We start from the raw sequence: 21,430 nt of genomic DNA, 5'->3' as shown, positions 1-21,430 counted from the left end.
TAGTGACATCTTTAAAATGGAGAGAAAAGAATAAACCCCAGGGTGCTCTGCAGAAAGAAACATTGAGTTTTTACAACAGATTGAATAATAGAGATAAAGGCGAGTAAAGAACCAATGATGAAACCACATTTGCTAGTGGGAAGAATGATTAAAAGCAAATGAAAGGGAAGGAGGGGCATTTAATGAGTTTGATTTTATAAATACTAACTGCAGGCACTTTAGAATTAGCACAGGAATGAGAGGTGAGAGGTCAGGACTGAATGATGGATTTGGAAGTGCTGGAAACACAAAATCCTGAAATCTCTGTGGCTTAATACAATGAAAGTTTATTTCTCACTCAAATTATAATACATTGTATAGTGGGTGGCCCTGGGTCTTCTAGGGATCAAGGCTTCTACCATATTTGGGCACTGCTTTCTGAAATGAGTGACATCCAAGGTGGTTGCAGAAGGGTTAAATCATAAGGACATCATGAGAGATTTTAGAGGTCCTGAAGGGGCACTTTTTTTTTTTTTTAATTTCTTTTCAGCGTAACAGTATTCATTGTTTTTGCACCACACCCAGTGCTCCATGCAATCCATGCCCTCCCTAATACCCACCACCTGGTTCCCCCAACCTCCCACCCCCACCCCTTCAAAACTTTACCCCAAAGATACAGATGTAGTGAAAAGAAGGGCCATCTGTACCCCAATGTTTATAGCAGCAATGGCCACGGTTGCCAAACTGTGGAAAGAACCAAGATGCCCTTCAGTGGACGAATGGATAAGGAAGATGTGGTCCATATACACTATGGAGTATTATGCCTCCATCAGAAAGGATGAATCCCCAACTTTTGTAGCAAGATGGACAGGACTGGAAGAGATTATGCTGAGTGAAATAAGTCAAGCAGAGAAAGTCAATTATCATATGGTTTCACTTATTTGTGGAGCATAACAAATAACATGGAAGACATGGGGAGATGGAGAGGAGAAGGGAGTTGAGGGAAATTGGAAGGAGGGGTAAACCATGAGAGACTACGGACTCTGAAAAACAACCTGAAGGGGCATTTCTGCCCACATTGCACGAGAGATCCGATTGAAGTGGCAGATCTCTTACTAGTGTCCCAGGAAAAGGAAGTGGGATTCATGAGAACTTGGCCAATCTCTGCTATAGGATGGAGACACACACACACACACACACACACACACACACACACAACAAAAAAAAACTAGAGGAGTGGATGAATTCATTGAGGACATGAAGATAGAGGGACAACCAAAGAGGTAGAGTTCAAGGAACACAAATTACAAATAGAAGAAGATCCAGCAAAGGATTCAGAGATGTTGTTAGAAAGCTTGGAAGAGAACAGGCCTTGCACAGAGTTGAAAGTGGCAAGAGGAAGGAAGGCAAATTTTGGTAAGGAGGGAAAGTGTCTGCTTTTGCTAAGACTCTGGCTTTTGAGGACAAAAAAACAGCAGGATAATTAGAAAAGGACTTACACATCTATACCGCACTTCAAAACTATCATCTGCTTATCTTTACAAGCAGTCTGAAACCCAAACCCCTCGGCCTGGCTTTCCATGTGCTGGCCCAGCCTATCTGTTCACACCCTTCCCTGCACTTCCCAGGCACCTAGCAGCATATCCTGGTTACGAGGCTGTTCACGATCCCCAAGCCCACCGACTCTCCCATCTTCGTGGCTTTGCTTTTTAGCTCTTTCTACCCACCAAAGTCCTGGCTTTCCACAAACCTTTAGTCAAATGCCACATCAATGAAGAATGAAGCCTCTTCTGATCCTCCCTGTCAACATCAACCTCCCCATATTCCAACAGCCTCTTGGTCTTTCTTTCACCTTGGCACAGGGGACCATCTACTTTGTATCAGTTATATGTGCACATGACTGACTCCCTCAGTAGACCATGAATTTCTCAAGTACCAGGCAGTGTTACTATGATGTATAACCTCAGGAAAAATCAGACAACACCACAGTCTAGGTCAGGGGATAGCAAATGTTTTCTGTAAAGGACCACGAAGTAAGTACTTGAGGTTTTGCAGGCCATATGGGCTCTGTCACAACTACTCAACTGTGCCATTTTAGTGTGAAAGCATCCATAGACAATACATAAATGAATGAGTATGTCTGTGTTCCAATAAAACTTTATTTATAAAAACATGTAGTAGGTCAGATTTGACCCATAGACTATAATTCGCTGCTCCGTGACACATGGGAATTACAGTTTCCCTAGCACAGTGTGAATGGGGTCCTCTAAAGTACAACTGGGAAGTATCAATGTGCATCTCAGTTATTCTTGTCTTTCGTCCCACCTCCCACCATCACCTACTACAGTGCCTTCCACATAGTAGGCCCTCAATGTTTATTCTCCTGAATTAAATATGCCTGGAAACATACCAACTCAGTGAGTCATAATAGCATTTTGAGAGCTTAATTACCTTCGAAAACTATTTTTTTTTTGCAAGACTGTAGTAAAGTAGTTCAGGAAGCAATCATATAAGCCCAAGAATCATAAAAAGAATGTGACAGGAGAAGATGTGAGCTAACAACGTCTAGGGATTAGCAGCCAAAGAGAGAGAATCTGACTTCAGAGCTGGGTAAAAGCAGCAAAAAGGCATTTCAATCCTCAGAGACCAGCACCGAGGGGCATCACATCATATGTAATAGATGTCTCACAACACCCTCTAAATCCGTGTGAATAATGCATTTAATGCCGGCACTTCAATGCTGGAAAGATGTTCATGATTTGGAGGCAACTCAGAGACCAGCCAAAATGATTAAGAGACTGAAAGGACTCATTTATGAGCAGCTATAAAAGAAGCCAAATACGTGCTTGGCCTGCTGATGGCCAGAATGGGATGGGGAAAAGGTTTACAAATTACTAAATGCTGTAAACACCACGAAGGGGAGGAATGACGGTCAGCTCTATTGGACTTAGCTCGTGGTATGGACATATACCAGGCACTGACAAATTCCTCTCATTATTGGGTCTTAAAACATTTACGGGCCTTCTGAATAATATATAACTGGGAATGCTGTGATTGGTAATGTTCTATTATTACAGGAGAACAGGATTGCTCCAGAAGAGCAAATATAAGACAAATTACAGGGGAACAGGATTGCTCCAGAAGAGCAAACACAAGACAAATGACTGCTTATTAAGGGAAGAAACATTCCAGGCATGCTAAGTGTGCTGAGAGAATTAAAATGCACTGACAGTCTTCTCCTAGAAATATCAAACACATGCAAGTGTGGGTAATGTTACATAGTGTAGAATTGTTGAAATTTAATACAAAGATGGAAAGATGTCCCGATATTTCTGTCATTCCTACTGTCATTCAATCATTGCTTTATCCATCAATTCCACATATCTAATGCTTACTCATTATTTGCTAGGTCTTGTGCTGGTGATACAGAGATTTAATAATACACAGAGCCTATTCAAAAAAATGAATAAATAACTTGCTTATGGTCTAGTGGTGGGGCCAGGGAAGTTCATGGAGTAAGAAGGGACAGGTTCAACAGAGAATAATGAGAGAGCAAAGAAAAATGGCTCCTAAACCTGATGGGAGAAAGTAAGAAGGTTGGAGAGGCTTCCCAGATGAGCTGGCACCTGAGTCAAGTCCTGAAGGATTCTGTGAATCAGAAAGAATGAGACTAAGCATCCCAGGTAGGAAGGGTGATCTATTCAAAGTGCTGGAGATGAGAAAGTGCTGGACCACTTTGTCACAACATGTGTGGGACTGACCGGTAGATCAGGTTCACTGAGACAAATAGTATAAAGCAGGTGGTAACCTTAAAAATAATAATTGGAATATATTAGGATCATAGGTGATTTTTAAAAAATTTTCCTTGATCTTTCTGTCTCTTCCAAAATTTCTCCATTAACAAAATCACGCCCTTATGTAGACAAATAATTGCAAACACTTATAGAGCACTCATTCTGTGCCAGATACTATTTGAAGCACTTTGCACATATTAAGTGATCTTCACCACATAGTTCTGAGATAGGTATTACTGTCCCTATTATGCAGACAAGGATGGGAAGAAGAAAGAGGTTTAACAATTTGGCAAAATGATAGAGTTATTCAGGAACAGGGTGCTGTCCTCTATTTGGGCATCTCACTCTAGAGCCTCTGCTTTTATACCTGCTGTGTTGCTATTAACTTCCCAAGTCAGAAGCCAGTTTTTTTTTTATCATTTATTCCCATAATTCCACTCTAAAAACTGATCTGAAAAATAATCAGAGATACAGCCAATATTTTGAGGGGGGGGGAGAATATTCATAGCCCCAATGTTTATAGTAGCAAACAATAGAACTACAAATCGCCTACAAAATGATTCATCATGGTCTGGACCATTAGGCAAGCATGATTTAGAAGAAAGTTAAATGATGTAAGAAATACTCACTCTAAAGGTCAAAGAGAAATGTTAAGATATAAACTGTATAATCCTAGTAGTGTGTTTGTACTTGTGTGGAAAGGAAATCCACCAGTCAGACTGGTATGCAATTCCAATCTTAGTTCTGCCATTTAACTAGCTCTGTAACCTTGAGTAATAATTTAACCCTTCTCTACTCCAGTTTCCTCATCAGAAATTGGGGGTAATACAGTTGTTATAATGGTTAGAAAATACAGATAAAATGCTATGAACATTGAGGTGCATATGGCCCTTCTTTTTACTACATTTGTATCTTTGGGGTAAATACCCAGTAGTACAATTGCTGGGTCATAGGATAGCTTTATTTTTAACTTTTTGAGGAGACTCCACATTGTTTTCCAAAGTGGCTCCACCAACTTGCATTCTCACCAAGAGTGTAAGAGAGTTCCCCTTTCTCCACAACTTTTCCAACATTTGTTGTTTCTTGTCTTATTGATTTTTGCCATTCTAACTGGTGTAAGGTGGTATCTCAATGTGGTTTTGATTTTAATTTCCCTGATGGTTAATGATGATGAACACTTTGTCATGTGTCTGTTAGCCATTTGTAGATCTTCTTTGAGAAGTGTCTGCTCATGTCTTCTGCCCATTTTTTGACTTGACTATCTGTTTTTTGAGTGTTCACTTTGAGAAGTTCTTTATAGATCTTGGACATCAGCCCCTTGTCTATAGTGTCATTTGCATATATATTCTCCCATTCTGTGGGTTGCCTCTTTGTTTTGTTGACTGTTTCCTTTGTGGTGCAGGAGCTTTTTATCTTGATGAAGTCCCAAGAGTTCATTTTCGCTTTTGTTTCCCTTGCCTTTGGAGATGTATCTTAAAACAAGTTGCTTGTTGTTGTGACTTGAAACAAATCAAAGAGGTTATTGCCTATGTTCTCCTCTAGGATTTTGATGGATTCCTGTCTCACATTGAGGTCTTTCATCCACTTAGAGTTTATCTTTGTGTATGGTGTAAAAGAATGGTCGAGTTTCATTCTTCTATACAAAGCTGTCCAATTTTCTCAGTACCATTTATTGGAGAGACTGTCTTTTTTCCACTGGATATTTTTTCCCGCATTGTCAAAGATTATTTGACCATAGACTTGTGGGTCCATATCTTGGCTCTCTTTTCTGTTCCACTGGTCTTTGTGTCTGTTTTTGTGCCACTACCATGCTGTCTTGGTGTTCACAGCTTTGTAATATAGCTTGAAATCACACAACGTGATGCCCCCAGCTCTGTTTTTCAACATTTCCTTGGCGATTCAGAGTCTTTTCTGGTTCCATACAAATTTTAGGATTGTCTGTTCCAGCATTTTGAAAAATGCCATTGGTATTTTGATTGGGATGGTGTTGAAAGTATAGATTGCTCTGGGCAGCATAGTCATTTTAACAATGTTTTTATTCTTCTGATCCATGAGCATGGAATGCTCTTCCATCTTTTTATGTCTTCTTCAGTGTCTTTCATGAGTGTTCTGCAGTTCCTCAAGTACAGATCCTTTACCTCTTTGGTTAGGTTTATTCCCAGGTATCTTATGGTTCTTGGTGCTATAGTAAGTGGAATCAATTCTCTAATTTCTCTTTCTACAGTTTCATTTTTAGTGCATAAGAAAGCAACCAATTTCTGTGCACTAATTTTGTATCTTGCCACATTACTGAATTGCTGTATGAGTTCTAGTAATTTGGGGGTGGAGACTTTTGGATTTTCCACATAGAGCATTATGTCATCTGCAGCAATGTTCACAATAGCCAAAATGTGGAAAGAGCAAAGATGCCCTTCAATAGATGAATGGATAAAGAAGATGTGGTCCATATACACAATGGAATATTACTCAGCCATCAGAAAGGATGAATACCAAACTTTTGCATCAACAGGGATGGAACTGGAGGGGATTATTCTGAGCGAAATAAGTCAAGCAGGGAAAGACAGTTATCATATGGTTTCAATTATTTGTGGAACATAAGGAATAGCATGGAAGACATTAGGAGAAGGGAAAAATGAAGGGGGAGAAACTGGAGTGGGGAGATGAACCATGAGACACTATGGACTCTGGGAAACAAACTGAGGGTTTTAGAGGTGAGGGGAGTGGAGGGATGGGTGAGCCTGGTGATGGATATTAAGGAGGGCATGGATTGCATGGAGCACAGGGTGTTATATGCAAACAATGAATCATGGAACCCTACATCAAAAACTAATGATGTACTGTATGGTGACTAATATAACACAATTAAAAAAATTTGAAAAATGTTTACAATACTGGTTGGTAAACACTCAGTGGCTGATATCAAAATATTTGGAAACCCTATTTAAAAGTTAGATCTAGGGGTGCCTGGGTGGCTCAGTTGGCTAAGCGTCGGACTCTTGGTTTTGGCTCAGGTCATGATCTCAGGCTCATAGGATTGAGCCCTTCAGCAACTCCCCCCTCAGCAGGAAGTCTGCTTCTCTCCCTGTTCCTCTGCCCCTCCATTGCTTGTGTGCTTTCCCTTTCTCTCTCTCAAATAGATAAATCTTTTAAAAAACATTTCAGAGTTAGACGGTCCACATTCAGCTAACAGTTTGATAAGCATCCTTTGTAGTCTGGGGTCTAGGAGGTTACACCACCATCCAGTAATTTTAAAAAGTAAGTGGAAATGAGGTGAGATGAGGGGCACTTTCCATTACAAGTAAAAACTGTTTGCTTCCAGAATCCCATTTCTCAAATTTTAAGGTATACTAAACACTCAGCCAACCATCGAAGTGTTATAAAATTTGCTTTTTAACCAGATCCCTTCCCAAGACCAGAGCCTTGATGTTTTATTTGGGTTGGATATTTTTTAATTGTGATAGCTTAAAAGTATTTTGAAGTGGGTATTCATTGTTAGGATCAATAGAATGATAGAAATTACCAATGGGTGTTAGAAGGGCCAAAACCACACATAACTTATTTTTCATCCAGGTTTTGGGATTATCTTAATTATACTAGTTTTTAAATATTAAGGGAAAAAATGGAAGGAAATAAACAGGTTCAAAATTTTGGTTGTTTTTTTTTTTTTCCACTAAGGAAATTCTTGTAGTCATCTTTGGAGCTGGTCTCAAGGATGAGGCTACTTGAGCAGATGGGCTATACTGAGAGAGATGGAACAAGGGCCTGGGGCAAAGGGCATGTCATTTTCACTGCTCAGCCCCAAGTCTGCAAGCAGAATGGGAAATGCTTAAGCACTCTGTTAAGGAAAGGAGAGAAAATCCTTGATGAAGGAAAATGAGGTTTCCTGCTTCTCACAACACGAGGAATCCGATTTCTCCACAACTTTTCACAGTGCCCCCTCCTCTCTCTCTCTCTCTCTCTTTCAGGTCTCCTATGTGAAAGCGATTGACATCTGGATGGCGGTGTGCCTTCTGTTTGTGTTTGCGGCCTTGCTGGAGTATGCAGCAGTGAACTTTGTCTCCAGGCAACACAAGGAGTTTCTGCGGCTCCGGAGAAGACAGAAGAGACAGAATAAGGTACAGCTGATCCTTAGCACAGACAAAGTCAGGTAGAGCTTGACGTAGTTACCGAGGCAATAGAATTCAGAAACAAGAATACATCATAAGTAAGAGGCTAAGGTTCCTTCTGGTCCTGAGGTGTCCTACAATACTGAATTAGTGCTCAGGTCAGTCCTTTAAAATTGGGCCAGGGTTGTCGCATTTAGCAAATAAAAACGTGAGGCATGTAGCTAAGCTTGAATTTTAGATCAACAAATAGCATTTGGTAGAAAGATGTCACAAGTATTGCATGGGAGATACTTACATTAATAAATTATTTGTTGATCTGAAATTAAGATTTAACTGGGAGCCCTGTGTTTTATCAGTCAACTCTAATTGGAGATATATACTCAATTTGACACAACTGCTTTAAAATCCCGTTGTTCTGAACATCAATAATTTGTGTGTATGTGACCTTGTGTACATAACTGCCTTAACTGACTTTCTCATCAGTTGCTCTGGTTTTACGTAAATAAGGTCCCTAACCAGGTTGGTCACAACTTGATAAATCCAGTCAAACCGATCTCATCATCTCGACTTAAACTTAGTGTATAAACCCAAATTCTACACCATCCAGATGTTTGAGGTTTCAAATAGATGCTCAAAATCAGTTACTCTGTGGTTCCTAAACTTGCCTGCCCATTCAAATAGCCTGTAGATCTTTCAAAAATCCCACACCTTGGCCACACCCGACAACAATTAAATCCCAGTCTTGGGATGGGGCACAGGAGTCAGGGTTTCTGAAGCTCCCACCCAGGGAATTTTAGTGTCTGTACATGTTGGAAAAGCACTACTCTGGCTTATGATCCAATTTCATACGGGACACCAGGAGGCTTGCAGTTTTCGGTTTCAGTTACAGATTCTGGGAGAAAAACATGTCCTTTGATACGGGGGATCCCAGTGCCTGTACCTATGTCACTGGACGACTAAAGTTAAAATTTTACATACAGGAAATGACAGTTCCCCTAAAATTTGAGAAATTAAACTTGTTATTAAAGCCATAGTTAAACACTACTCTGCTGCAACAAAACAAAAAAAAAATGTTACACTGTCAATCTTAACGCTTGCAAATACCTAGTTGCAAAGCTAAATGTTTATTGTGGTTTAGATTTTGGTTACATTGAGGAGCTTGTATGCCTATGAGCTCACAGAGTCCTGACCTCACCTACCAAAATGTTTCTTGCACATATTCTATACTGGTATCTGGCTATCTGGTATCTGTCCTGTTTCTCTTCTCCGCCTTTTAGGAATATTTTGTCCTACCACAGCCCAGGAAAACAGACACATTCTTTTTGTTGTACATTGTTGATTATCAAGCCTTTCTCCACTTTCTCCTCCTTGCCTCCTTGTTGATGATAACAATTTCTTCAACCTCATCCACAGGAGTCTGCACAAAGTGGCACTTGTGCCACCCAGAAAATTATGGGAATGTGAGGGCATTTTGGCACATAAACCGCATTCCCAGAATTCCATGGCTTAGCATAGTAGATGGCCACTGACTGTATATTCTCCTGGACCAAAAATGGAAAATGAGTTTCATTTTGCTTCCCAATTCCAAATAATTGATAGGATTTCCTTGGAATGCTATGTGGAAGATTCTTAGGCTCTGTTTGTATCTTATGATAAGAGTCACATGAAGCACTTGTTAAAAGTAGATTCTCATATAGATTCCTAAACCTATGAATCAGAGTCTGCAAGGGGAGGTCACTAAGAATTAGTACTTTTCACAAGAGTCCCAGGTGAGTCATATTGTAGGTTTACAGAAACCTGAGCAGTCCTAGAGCAGGCAGGAGAAAGTAACACGAGGTTGGAGGAATAGGTGATTTCAGATTCATATAGGAATTTGCGGGCAAGTATAAAGGAATGGATTTTTTGCTAACTGACTGGAACCCACAAATTAGTTTCAGCATAGCAGATACCAGGATATCAAGTGGATGGTCCATGGGGTCAAGCATAGCAGCAGCAGATAAGTTAAGAGGCTATTGTAGAAATCTTCCAATCTATGAGCATGGAATGTCTTTCCATTTCTTCGTGTCATCTTCCATTTCATTCATCAGTGGTTTTTCGTTTTCAGTGTACAGATCTCCCACCTCTTTGGTTTGGTTTATTCCTAGCTATCTTACAGTTTTTGGTGCAATTGTAAATGCGATTAGTTAATTTCGCTTTCTGCTACTTCATTACTGGTGTATAGAAATGCAATAGTTTTCTGTATGTGGATTTGGTATCCTGTGACTTTACTGAATTCATTTATCACTTCTAGCGGGGTTTTTTTTTTTTTTGGTGGAGTCTTTTGGATTTTCTATATAGTATCATGTCATCTGCAAATAGTGCAAGTTTTGCTTTTTATTTCTTCCTTACCGATTTGGATGCCTTTTCTTCCTTTTTGTTGTCTGATAACTGTGGCTAGGACTTCTAGTAATGTGTTGAATAAAAGTGGTGAGAATAGACATCCTTGTCTTGTTCCTGGCCTTAAGGGAAAAGCTCTTACTTTTTCCTCATTGAGGATGATGTCAGCTGTGGGTTTTCGTGGATGGCCTTAATTAGGTTGAGGTATGTTCCCTTTAAACCTACTTTGTTGGTTTCTTTCTTCTTTTTTTTTTAATCATGAATGGATGTTGTGCCTTGTCAAATGCTTTTTCTCTATTGAAATGATCATATGGTTTTTATCCTTTATTGATTATCACATTGATTAATTTGCAAATATTGAACCACCCTTACAAACCCAAATTAAATCCCACTTGATCATGGTGAATGATTTTTTTAATGTATTGTTGAATTCCATTTGCTAGTATTTTGGTGAGGATTTTTACATCTATGTTCATCAAGAATATTGGCCTGTAGTTCTCTTTTTTAGGGGTGTCATTATTTGGTTTTGGTAGTCAGGTAATATTGGCCTCATAGAATGAATTTGGAATCTTTCCTTCTCTTTCTATTTTTTGGAATAGCTTGAAGAGAATAGATATTTAACAACACAAGAAACAAACAGGTGTTGGCGAGGATTTGGAGAAAAAAGAACACTTGTGCCCTGTTGGTGGGACTGCAAACTGGTGCAGTCACTATGAAAAAGAGTATGGAGATTCCTCAAAAACTTAAAGATAGGACCACCCTACAATCCAGCAATTGCACTGCTGGGTATTTACCCAAAGAATACAAAAATACTAATTCAAAGGGATACATGAACCCTTGTTTATAGCAGTATGATTTATAATAGCCAAGATATGGAAGCAGCCTGTGTCCCACTGATTGATGAATAGATAAAAAAGATGTCACACACACACACACACACACACACACTCACTCTGGAATATTATTCAGCCATAAAAATAACAAAATCTTGCCATTTGCAATGACATGGATGGCGCTAGAGAGTATTATGCTAAGTGAAATAAGTCAGAGAAAGACAAATACCATATAATTTCACTCATATATGAAATTTAAGAAACAACAAACGAGCAAAGGAAAAAAAAAGAGAGAGACCAAGCAGGAAATAAACTCAATTATAGAAAACAAACTGATGGTTATCAGAAGGGAGGTGGGTGGGGGGATGGGTAAAATAAGTGATGGGGTTTAAGGAGTGCACTTGTTGTTATGAGCACTGGGTGATGTATGGAATTGTTGAATAACTATATTGTACATGTGAAACTAATAAAACACTGTAGATTTAAAAAGACAATTGAGGAGCTGGAGGAGAGGAAGGGAAAGTGGGAGGGAGAGCAGGGGGAGTTAAGGGTGTTTGGAGGGACTGGTAGTGATGAACCAGGGAATCTAAGGTAGGTAAAATGAGAACATGTAGGAGACACTGGCTACACACAGAGTGTCCATTTCACTGAGGTCAATGAAATGCTGAAATAAGAATATTAAAATAGCTGTGCTGGAAGGACACAAGCCAGTGGTGAGTGGGAGAAAGAAATGCTCAAAAATCAAGATTTCACAGGAAGTAAAGACAAGGATAAGGGTATGACCGTGAGTACACGGAAGGTCCAGCAGAGGAAAAATTGACGGTGAGGCAGTCCAGGAATTAGAAGGCCAATGATGGGGCCAGTTATCCATTTGATTATGGAAGACCCTCCACAAAAGGTGGCATTCATGGGTATTGAGTTGATAATGAAAGTGTTCCTAAACTTATCAACTACTAAGGGATGGAGGCTGGTAGATGACATCAGTGATGAAGGAAACCAGTGATGAAGTCGAATGAACTCAACTTCAGCTCCAGAGGACCTGAGGTCAAGTAAGGAAGAAAGCAAGATAGTTTGGGCACAGCAAAGAGGAGCAAGAAAGACACCTGAGATGGCTGACGGTGATGGACATTAAGGGGAGACTCCTTAGAAATGCCAGTTGGCATTCGTAGTCATTGCTTTGTTGAGAAATCCAAGTTTAGATGTAGATGTTCTGGAGTTTGACTATGCATCTCAAAATGGCCACTCAAAATACAAAGCTTAATTAACAAATTTAAGATGTGAGAAGGAGGTGGGGAACAAAACAAATCATGTTTGGACCTTTGCAGTCAAGGCTCTTATTTTCATTGACAATTAAATTTGGGGGGAAAGAAAGGTTAGGAGACATTTCCAATTATGTGTCCCTTAGAAAATAGCATCTGTTTTCTCTAAGGCAGCACATTAAGTATTTTAAGTCTGAACCATGTTTAGAAAGAAACAATGGTAATAAGAGCTAACGCTGCTTGAAGGCTTACTGTATACGAGGCACTGTTTTAGGTAACTTCCATACAGTAATTGATTTAATCCCCACAATAGCTAGATGAGTAGTGTGATCATACAGCCCAGCTTACTGTGCAAAGTCCTGCTCTTGCATATTGTCCTGCTGCCTTGGTATAATTTAGCATTTGTTATAGATTATTCATTTTAAACAAATTATTAATAGTTGCCTTGAAACAAAATGAAATGGCTCTGGTCGACCTCTATATCTGTTTTCTGTCTCGCCGTCATCTTCTGGGGTGGGGGCGTACATGTACAGTGGACGAGTTCTCACTTTAACATGTAGTAAAATCTAAAAAATAACCGTCCCTATCTCTGGCTTCTTTTCTTGACCCTTTCCAGAAGCAATGCCATATCACTCTCTTTTCAGGATAACTCAAAGGGAGCTTGCTGATATAAAAATGGAGTACACTTGGACACAAGAGACTGGGGATAAAGGAGTCTTTCTTTTGGCCTTTGTCAGTAAGGGGGCACTGCTATCCTGCTGGTCACTTGGGGTGTCAGCTTTGGTCCATGACATGGCACACAAAATCCATGACACCACTAGGCCACCACTTGGTGGGGTCAGTGGAACACGTGGAAAATCATAGTTTCAATGGACAAAAAAACCAAAACAGAGGCTGAGCAGTCTTGCTGTTGAACCTCTGGAGAGTTCATAACTGAATGTTTTTGTCATTTTTGCAGGATAACTTTGAGAATGCATTTTTATTTTGTAATAAAATCAGAGAGTTGTATTATCTGTTAGTGCCATTTTCCACTCTCAAAATTGCTCTTGTTTGGGTAAATTATGTGGTCATCCTGTCAATAATGAAGGCAGTATTCTTATCTCCATCTTACAGATGGTGAGAAAACTAAAGCGAAGAGAGGTTAAGCAAAAATGCCCAAAGCCACACATGCAGGAAGTATGGTTCCAGAGTCCCTGACCTTAACTGCTATTGCTCAGACTTCGCATTTTAGATCTTACATTATGATCCAGTCTCTCTCTCTGTGTCACAGACGTACTTGAAATAAACACCTCTAATGCACTCTAATGGTCTATTCAGTTTTTTAAGTACAGATAGGGTAAGGCAAGTGAGGTGAGCACACAAGTACAGGGTCTGATGCTGGTTTTATCAGAAATTTGGTATTTTGTTCACCCTGGATTTTGTTCACTAACAATGAAGTTTTTGCATGAAAAGACTGACCTGGAGCACTGGGGTTGTGGCACCCCCTTAGACTTTGCACCTGAGGCCTTACCATGCCCTAGTTCTGTCCCAGCTAGGCATGAACCACTAAATTCTCACAGACCCTAATGGGTTGTAGCCTGTTAAAACAAAAACACGATTTTTTTTTAAAGATTTTATTTGAAAGAGAGAGAGAGAGAGAGAGAGAGAGAGAACAAGCACTAACAGGGAGGGGCAGAGGGAAAAAGAGAAGCAGACTCCCCACTGAGCAGGGGACCTCCCCCCCGCCAGCACCAAACACACACAGAGGATTGGATTCAGGGACTCCAGGATCATGACTTGAGCCAAAGGCAGATGCTTAACTGACTAAGCCACCCAGGTGCCCCTAAAACCCTCATTTTTAAAAGTTCAATATTCCCAGTGAAAAGAAGTCATTGGGGAACTGACCTCTGCTGCAGAATAGAGGCTGATTATTTAGAAGGTATAAGAAAAAAACCAAGAGCAAATCATTTTCCAAAGTGACACTGACATTAAGGCGTATTCAAGGAAGATATTTGAGAGAACGCCTCAGATTACATTTACTTGCATGGGAAGAATGCCTGCTCTTTACTAAGCAATGAAGTTATGGAATAGGGTCACTTTCAAGGAGGGGCCAGGCAGTCTGTGGCTAGGTCTAGTTGCTTAAGTTATCTTTCCTGCATCTCACAAAGCAGCCACTGTCACTTTTACCAAAGCAGAATTTCTCAGAAACAATCAAAGCCACATCGTCAACTGAGAGAACTTGCAAATCCCTATGGTTGGGCCAACCCCAGTCTATTAGATGCTGAGACCCCAGGTCTATGTGCTAAAATCCCATTTTTATGTTACTGCCTCAGCTCCAATAAGAAGTTTTCATACCACGTGATGTTTATACCAATTTCTCCACAAGAACTTTAAAGCCTCACCTGAGTTTCTCCCTTTATTTTGTTGTTTCCTTTCTTTTTACTATCTGGCCATACCACACCAGACTTTTGGCATTGGGCCTGGTTTCAGAAATTTCCAGTTGCCCACAGAGCCCCGATTTCTTTATTTTCAGTGACAAAACAGAAATTGCAGCTGCTTGAGGAAATAGTTATGGTTTTTAGGCCACCTAATGATAAGCTCTTTGTTTTTAAAGTTTTCGGTTTAATTCCAGTTAACCTAGCGTTTTATTAGTTTCAGGTGGCCAATATACACATTCAACACCTTCATCCAACACCTGGTGCTCATCACCATAAGCTGCTTTTAAAAAGGAATGTTAACACATTGTTCGGACTTCAACCTCCCCAAAAATATGGGGCTTCAACCTGACTGGACAAGAGGGTGAAAATGTGAGGCCCTGAGGAAAAGTTCTCAGATGATAGTAAGTTGGCAGTGTAAGAATTCAGTACTCATTTTGTTGTGATTTTCTGCACCCTCCCCACCATCTACCCTTTAAGTCTTAGCTAACTTGCTAATTCCTCAAAAGATCATTTCCTCATCCTATAGGGCTGAAATAATCCTGCTCTTTCAAGCATCTTAGTAACCAAGTTGTTCCTTTTGATAAACATGATAAAACAATGGGTAGAAAGTGATGCATGTTTGCAGAAGAATGGAAGACTGGAAAGATATTGGTAGATATTATCTACGATGCTTTACCTAGAAATACCTGAATCTTGCTCTCAACCAATCATCTTCTCATTGACCTACTGAATGGGAATAAACGTACAAGGACAATAAACAATTTGTATCCAGGCTTTAGCCTCAAACCTGAATGCAATGCCACCAGGAGAGAAACAATTAGAAGAAGCCCTTGTCCCTCCACTTGGGAGGCCCAGAAGCCCTGTGCTATTTCCTCCCCACTGTTCCAAGAGCCTTAGATTTTCCCATTCCAACAGAACATGAGACCCCACTGGTGAAAGCCAGAAGACAAAAATCCAGAGCAAATGGTCATCTTGGAGTGGCTTATCTGAATCCATGGAGTCCTGGAATGTCCCCAGTCAGACCAGCCCTCCTCCTCATTAGCGGTAAAAATCTCCTTCCTCTCTTCCTGGAGACATCCCTTCAAACACTTAAGGATGGTGAGGTGGAAGGTCTTCTCAAATCTTCTGAGCTAAACAGACCTAGTCCTTCCTATGATGTGGCTTATAGCCATGCAGCACACCAATCACCCTTTTGTGGTTTGCTTGTGAACATCTTGAAGTATGAGTCACAGAATTGGAAAGATAGCCCAGGCATGATCAACATGTAACACAAAAGAGCCATAATGTCCCCTCTTTATCTGCAGCTTTTAACAGAGCATTAAATTACAATAGAGCTTTTAAGTCATCCTAGTTTACTACTGGCTCTTTTTTACTTTGCTAAGGCTTGTTAATTTCCCAAGTCTCTTTTTCCTATTATTAATATGAATAGCTATCAAGTTATCTTCTCCTGAGTGCTTGACTTTTTTCTAACCTAAATAAACAACTTTATATTTACTGCTGTAAATTTTCACTTCATTGGATTTGGCTCATTTTCTAGATTGTATTCATCTTTTTGGTACTGATTTAGTCATCTGAAATTAACTACCACTTTCAGCTTTGTAACATCGACAAGTAGTGTCTACACTCTTCAGCCAAACGCCACCAGAAATAAGGCTGTACTTAAACAAGGTGGGTTTACTACTCTGCAGTGAGGAAGAACACATACCATGGAGAGCAGTGGAAGAAGGGTCCCTCTGTAAAACTTGGGTGATTTGGAGGAAAACCTAAGGAAGCAGGGGTTTGCTCTAGATTGGATGTTGTCAGAAAGCAGGGGGAAATTTGGGGCGCCTGGGTGACTCAGTTGGTTAAGCATCTGACTCTTGATTTCGGCTCAGGTCATGATCTCAGGGTTGTGAGATCAAGCTCCATGCCAGCCTCTGCTGGGTATTGAGGTTGATTAAGATTCTCTCTCCCTCTCCCTCTGTCTCTCTCTACCTCTTTCCCTCTCTCTTTCTGACAACGACCAAAAAAAGGCAGGGTAAATTCTATAATTGTGTATCTCAGTAACCTATCTGTAGAAGGGCAGACTCATGTGAGGATAAAACAATGATAGTTTTATTGGTAAAGAAAGAGCAGTCACTTAATTTAACCAAGAGCAGGATGTTCCTGGGTAGCAGAGTGACCTTGTTTTTGTTTGTGCGTCCACAAAGTTATGCAATAGCCTTGTGTGTCTGACTTTGTCAGTATCTCAGCCTAGCCTTGTCTGAGGTGGGTATCCTGTGAGGGATTCAAGTTTTGAAATTCTTGGTTTTGCCTTCAAAATTGAGGGGCCCGAACTGCTGACATTCAAATGGAGGCATTGTAACTGACCAGTCCTGTGATCTTGGTAGGTTACGTAGAAAAAAAACCACACACACAAAAACCTCTCTGTGCCTCAGTTTTCTCATCTGTAAAATGGAGTTAATAGTATTCCCCTCATAGGACCGTGGTGAGAATAAAGTGAGTTTCTGTGAGTAAAGCTCATAGAAAAACAAAACAAAACAAAACCCTGGCATGTGGTAAATTCTATGATTAGTGATTGTTCATTTTATTATCTACTTTCTCCACCACTAGGTACCAGATTCTGGGTCATAAAGCTTTTGTTCAATTTAATGGGGAGCATATTCTACAGATTAAAATCAAACATCTTAAAATAGCTTCACTTCCCCTCCCCCATTTGCATTCCTCTGATCTCTCTTCCACAAAGGAAAATTAGATTGCACAGCAAAATGTGACCCATGTACAGTGATTTTTATAATCATAAGACTGAAATAATGAGTTCATGCCTCCACTCTATAGTGGCTAAACAAGAAAAGAGGAAAGAATCAAGGGCAAGCTAAATTCTTCCATTCTATCTCCCATGGTTACAGGCTGTGCCTCAACTTCCTAAGTAGGAGAGTAATCTTTCCAAAGGTAGAGAATCCAGGAAGAGCCTTCTAACCCAATTAGAATGTAAACTGATGCTGAAAGGTGACTATTGAAATGCAGATGGTACCATCACTAAGGCTAATCAATCCCACAGATCCAAGCAAAGGAATCCATTGAACTGGCTCATCTTTTTCCTCTCCAAAGGCTTAGAGTAGTGGTTCTCAGCCAGAGCAGTTTTGCCTCCAAGGAACCTGTGGCCGTATCTGGAGATAGGCTTGGCTGTCCCATCAAAGGGAAGGGTGCTCCTGGCATCTAGTCTGTTACATTTCCTGCCATGTACAGGGTTGCCCTCCCCAACCATAAAATGAAAAATTATCCTGCCCTAAATGTTGATTGTGCTGTGGTAAAGAAAACCCTAGTTTAGAACATTGTTAGGACAGTTTCATATTGAGAAGTATACCCTAATTGTTTCCTATTTCTTGTTCCCAAGGGTGACATAATTTGCATACATCTGCCCACTAAGTCATGAGAGTGCTTTCAGTTCTGCAAACCTCCAGTGAATTCCTCCACAATTCATAGATTGGCTTCTAAAACATAAATCACATGGATCCACACACCACACACCCTAAGAAAACAAATCTGTGATGCTATGCATGGCTTCATGCAGGAGGGAAGGCAGGGTCTGTATCTGGGAACTATTAAGTTCACACTCTGAATATCCAAATCCTGGGAGATGAAGACACATGTATGTGGGGAGGAAAAAATGGAAGTTCTTTATCACATCTATTTAGGGAATGCTCAGTGGTATTAACAGTCATAACGAAAGTTTATTTTTAAGTTCAACACATAAACGTGTGTGGTTCAAGAGGCACACACAATGATGTTTATAGTGTTAAAGAGAAAGCGAGGGCAGTAGGACAATGTTAAAGAGATCAACGATTTCATCCATTCTAGGAAGAATCCAGTGGGAACTTTTGAATTGGGTAGGTGACTACAACTGTGAGAATGCATAGAAGAATCCTCACTACTTGGACCAGCCAGAGGCACAGGAATGGAGAAGAACCAATGGCAAACACACTGGTCCACTTGCAGACTACTGCGGGAATATGGGCTACCTCTTGAGCGGCTCTAGATCAGTCCTTCTCTAACTAGGCCCTGGAGGCCTAGGTCCAACAGAGTCCTGGAATCCAGCCCCAAGCTGGAGTCAGAGCCGGGGACATTTCCAACAAGTACGTGCCAGGTACAGGGGATGCTGATGCTGCTAGTCCAGACAGCCACATGGAGAGCTGAGGGGCCACAGAAGCCCGAAAATGGCCTTCAGTAGTGAAAATGTTATCATTACATCATACATTTGCTACTCATGTGTCCATAATCACATCAAGGACATTAACCCTAGTGATTCCATGTTGAAAAACTAGCCATGAAAAGATTAACAAACAGAATATAAAGTACTTTATAAAGACATATTTAGACTGGAAATCCTTACAGGTCTCCATTCTCCATGTCCTTGGAAAGGAAACTCCATCATCTCAGCTTTTTTTTCTTTCAAGAAGAGTATAGTGCAACGGTGTGTGTTCTCTCTCGTCGTTTAACATTTCACCCTATATTCTGCCACATGTTTGCACACTGTGTTTAAAGAGGGTTTTGTAGATCATTAATTAAGGTAACAACCACTTCCTTAGCAAGCAGGATGTTGAAAAGGTTGTAACCGCTTCCCCAGGGAGGTAGAAGGTGTATTTGTTTTTTGTCTTAAAGGTTGAGGAGTTTAGCTGAGGCTTTATCAGACCTGTATGGATTAGGAGTTTGGACTTAATTGCGAAAGCCAGCAAGAATAAATAAATGTCATTGTACTTTGCAATTCCCGTAGACCACCAGGGTGGAGAGCTGGTACCTGTCAGGGACACGGAGGCCTGAAATGTTTGTAAAGTGCTTTTCTTCCAAGCTTGTTCCATTTTGCTAGGTGTCAGAACAGCCATATCTTAGGGCTCGCGATATGGAATGCTCTTTTCGCAGGATGCGAAGCAGTGTGCAGAAGCAGCCTTTCAGAGGAAATCCCCATCTTTTTAGTGTCTCCAGTCCTTTCTTTCATCCCAGCCTGTTTACCATTATCTCTGTTTATCTGCCTTCTTTCCTACTAGATCTTATTTTTCTAGCCCTGGTTTTCTTCATCATTTTCTCTTTCGCTTATCCTCAGTGTCATCTCTTTAGACGATCTCATTTTACTCATTCATTCATGCACTCAGTGTAAACACAAAGCACACCTACCATAAGCCATGCACAAAATCCAGTGGACTCTATCCTGGGGATGCTCACGGTCCAGGGAGAGACAGACTGAGAAGCAGACAGAACTCCCGCGTACACAGGGCATGTATTGGGCTAGAGGCCAGAGGCCCGCTATGGGAACATGCCGGAGGGGCCCGGTGCTAAAGGCTGGCAATGCTCCGCCCATTAATCCCGTGCTACTCCTCGTTTCTATATACGGCAATGGCTTCCAGCTCTAAGTTCTGCTCTGCCATAGTGTGCAGAGGAGGGATCTTAGGCCCCAGAAGCATGCTCAACTCACGTAGGGCAAGCTGGAAATATTGAGGACTCACTCCAGGAACAGCTCTCTGCCCATAATAGTTGGGGACTACAGATAAATATCCCAGCTTCCTTGGCCCTCTGAAGTATGTTCCAAACTGGCTCCCAGTAATTCCCAGTGGGATTGAGCCTGTTACCCACACTCTAACCTGCTTACCAACATACATGTTGAATTGAGATGGTTTCTTCCTCTGCCTCAATTTCCCACTCTCTACTGGTCCCTCCGGAGATCACCACCCAAATAAACTATATGCACTCAAATCCTTGTCTCAGGGCCTTCTGGAAAAGCCAGCTAAGACAAGCACCAAACCAACACCTGGGATCCCTCAAAGTGAACAAGACAGGAGCCCAGAATGCTGAGCAGATGCCAGGCAAGGAAAGACTCTTCCCCAAGCTAAGAAGGTTGCACTTCCTCCTCAAAGCAATGGGGAGACAAAAGTATGGCTCATGTGATGGTCCAGGAGGGGGTAGCAGTGACATAATGTAAAGAGGAGAACAACAATGAAAGGAGGACACTTTATACATAAAAAAACAAAAACAAAAACAAAAACCCAGAAGGTACTGGCAGGGAAGCACTGCTTCTGAAGGCTTGTGCGGGTTTTTGCAATGTGGAGGCTAATCTAGGAAAAAGGCACGCCCAGGAGAGGCAGCACCACATGACCAGCTGTATGGGATAGGCTTGGCAGAGCGGCATGAGAGGGGGGCGGAATCTTCCAGCAAGGAGCTGTGACCCAGAAGGGAAGAGGGCAAAGGGAGTCCCAGCAGAGAGGAGGCTTACCTGTCTAGGCGACATCACTCAGCAGCCTGAGGCAGTTTCAGAGAGCTTCAAAAGGCACGGCAGCTGAGGGTCTTATAACCACAAGGCTCTGTCTTATCACTGGTCTGCAGATGCTGAACGTGGTTTCATGAGGTATGCAAAGCAGGCAGGCTTTAGACGCCTAAAGATCTGCTTGTTTGGACCATCTGAAAAATCATTCAATGTGAAAAACTGACTGAGATGCCAGCAGCCTTTGGAGCTAATAGGTCTCAGCCCACAGTGAAAAAAAGAATCCAAAGGCCAATACGTAGTGGCCACCTTTGTCTCACTTATGTAACAGAGTTCTAGGGAAGAATCTGATTTCTTCCCTTTTCTCACTTCTAAAGGCCACTCACATTCCTTGACTTACAGCCCCTTTTCTTCAAAGCTGGTGATGTTGTCTT

General features: G+C 41.1%; 1 protein-coding gene across 2 annotated transcripts in view; it reads left to right on the top strand.

Annotated features, from left to right (window-relative positions):
• GLRA2 (glycine receptor alpha 2) overlaps positions 1-21,430 on the top strand; it is a 177,026-nt gene that overhangs the window by 133,241 nt on the left and 22,355 nt on the right. For both annotated transcript variants that reach the window (XM_032880155.1, XM_032880154.1), the window contains exon 8: positions 7,739-7,888. In XM_032880155.1, the coding sequence (XP_032736046.1) occupies positions 7,739-7,888 (150 nt within the window). The remainder of the gene's footprint in view (positions 1-7,738; positions 7,889-21,430) is intronic.

This window comes from Lontra canadensis, unplaced genomic scaffold (genome assembly GCF_010015895.1).
Source record: "Lontra canadensis isolate GAN:19392208 unplaced genomic scaffold, GSC_riverotter_1.0 scaffold68, whole genome shotgun sequence".
In the NCBI taxonomy this organism is placed as follows: domain Eukaryota; kingdom Metazoa; phylum Chordata; class Mammalia; order Carnivora; family Mustelidae; genus Lontra; species Lontra canadensis.
This window is presented reverse-complemented; position numbering and strand designations above follow the sequence as displayed.